We start from the raw sequence: 1,307 nt of genomic DNA, 5'->3' as shown, positions 1-1,307 counted from the left end.
TAGATTGCCCAACCTTCCTTCTGAGGAGTGGCTGATGGATTTGAACCGCCAGCCTTCTGGTTAGCAGTCAAGTGCCTTAGGTACTATGCTACCAGAGCTCCTTATTTGATCTTAGGGAAGCATAAAATTTGATACTCTTATTTTATATTGACAGTCTAATGACAGTAAAGAACATGGCTGTTGAAGTCACAATCCATCATCAATTACAGATATTTATGGGCACAGTATATCACTTCCCTGAAAACTATTTCTTCATCTATGAAATAAAATTTATAATATCTACTTTACATGTTCTTGCCCACCAATAATAATGTATATAAAAATTATTAATATGTTGCCTGGCACTAATAGTATCATTAATAGAAATAAATTGTATTACTTATTAAACTTTGCACTGTTGTTGTTGTGTTGTTATATGCCATCGAGTCGATCCCGACTCATAGCAACCCCTTCTTGGGTTCCTGAGGCAGTATCACTAAGGAAGTCGATTGCCCAAACTTCCTTCTGAGGTTAGCAGTCAAATGCCCTTAGGCGCTAGCTAAGGATATATGAGCTCAAGCATAGCAAGGATTGTGAGGATGGCACAGGACCAGCCAGTGTTTAAGTCGCTATGAGTCAGAGCTGACTTGACAACACCTAACAACAATAATAAAGACATACTTGTTAATGTTTTGTAAAATTTTAGTATGATATTATTTTAAAAATACATTCATTTTATATAAGTTTTACATGTTTGCATGCATATGCATAGTAGATAATGTGTTTTGTCAATGCCATTTAAAACTTAACAGCACAATAATAGTAACTCAGAAAATAAATATTTAGGTTAGTAACCACATTTGGGTACTGGGGGAAAAACAAAAGACTTAGAGTTTATGTCTAACCCTTGACTTTGACTTACAGAGAAGAGTTGGTTTCTTCTGAGGAGCTGCTAGAATGGCTGAGGCCTTTCTGTGCAGATGACACCTTGCCCGTGAGGCCTCGCATCCATGTGCTGCAGATTGTGGAGCAGTCTTTTCATCTGACTGAGGAGGATGGCAAGCTTCTTGTGTTCTTTAGAACAGAGGCCATTCTCAAAGCTGCTTGGCCCCAGAGACAGGTAAGGGAATGTCTATTGGTTATTGTATATTTTTTCTATTAACGATAATTAGTGGGCATTTCCTAGTTACTTTAAACAACTTTCAAGTGAATTAGCTTGGTAATACAAACTTTTTCAATAGATTTGTTGATCTTGCAGACAATGGTCCTGTAAATTTATGTGAATGATCAGAATTCCCAGGTGTATAGTAGAGTTGACAAGGGTCAAG

At 37.1% G+C, this 1,307-nt stretch overlaps 1 protein-coding gene across 1 annotated transcript in view; it reads left to right on the top strand.

Annotated features, from left to right (window-relative positions):
• NBAS (NBAS subunit of NRZ tethering complex) overlaps positions 1 to 1,307 on the top strand; it is a 750,019-nt gene that overhangs the window by 663,575 nt on the left and 85,137 nt on the right. The window contains exon 48 of the mRNA XM_042781864.1: positions 904 to 1,099. Within this exon, the coding sequence (XP_042637798.1) occupies positions 904 to 1,099 (196 nt within the window). The remainder of the gene's footprint in view (positions 1 to 903; positions 1,100 to 1,307) is intronic.

This window comes from Orycteropus afer, unplaced genomic scaffold, assembly GCF_000298275.1.
Source record: "Orycteropus afer afer isolate SDZICR_OR568_19922 unplaced genomic scaffold, OryAfe1.0 scaffold00187, whole genome shotgun sequence".
Classification (NCBI taxonomy): domain Eukaryota; kingdom Metazoa; phylum Chordata; class Mammalia; order Tubulidentata; family Orycteropodidae; genus Orycteropus; species Orycteropus afer.
This window is presented reverse-complemented; position numbering and strand designations above follow the sequence as displayed.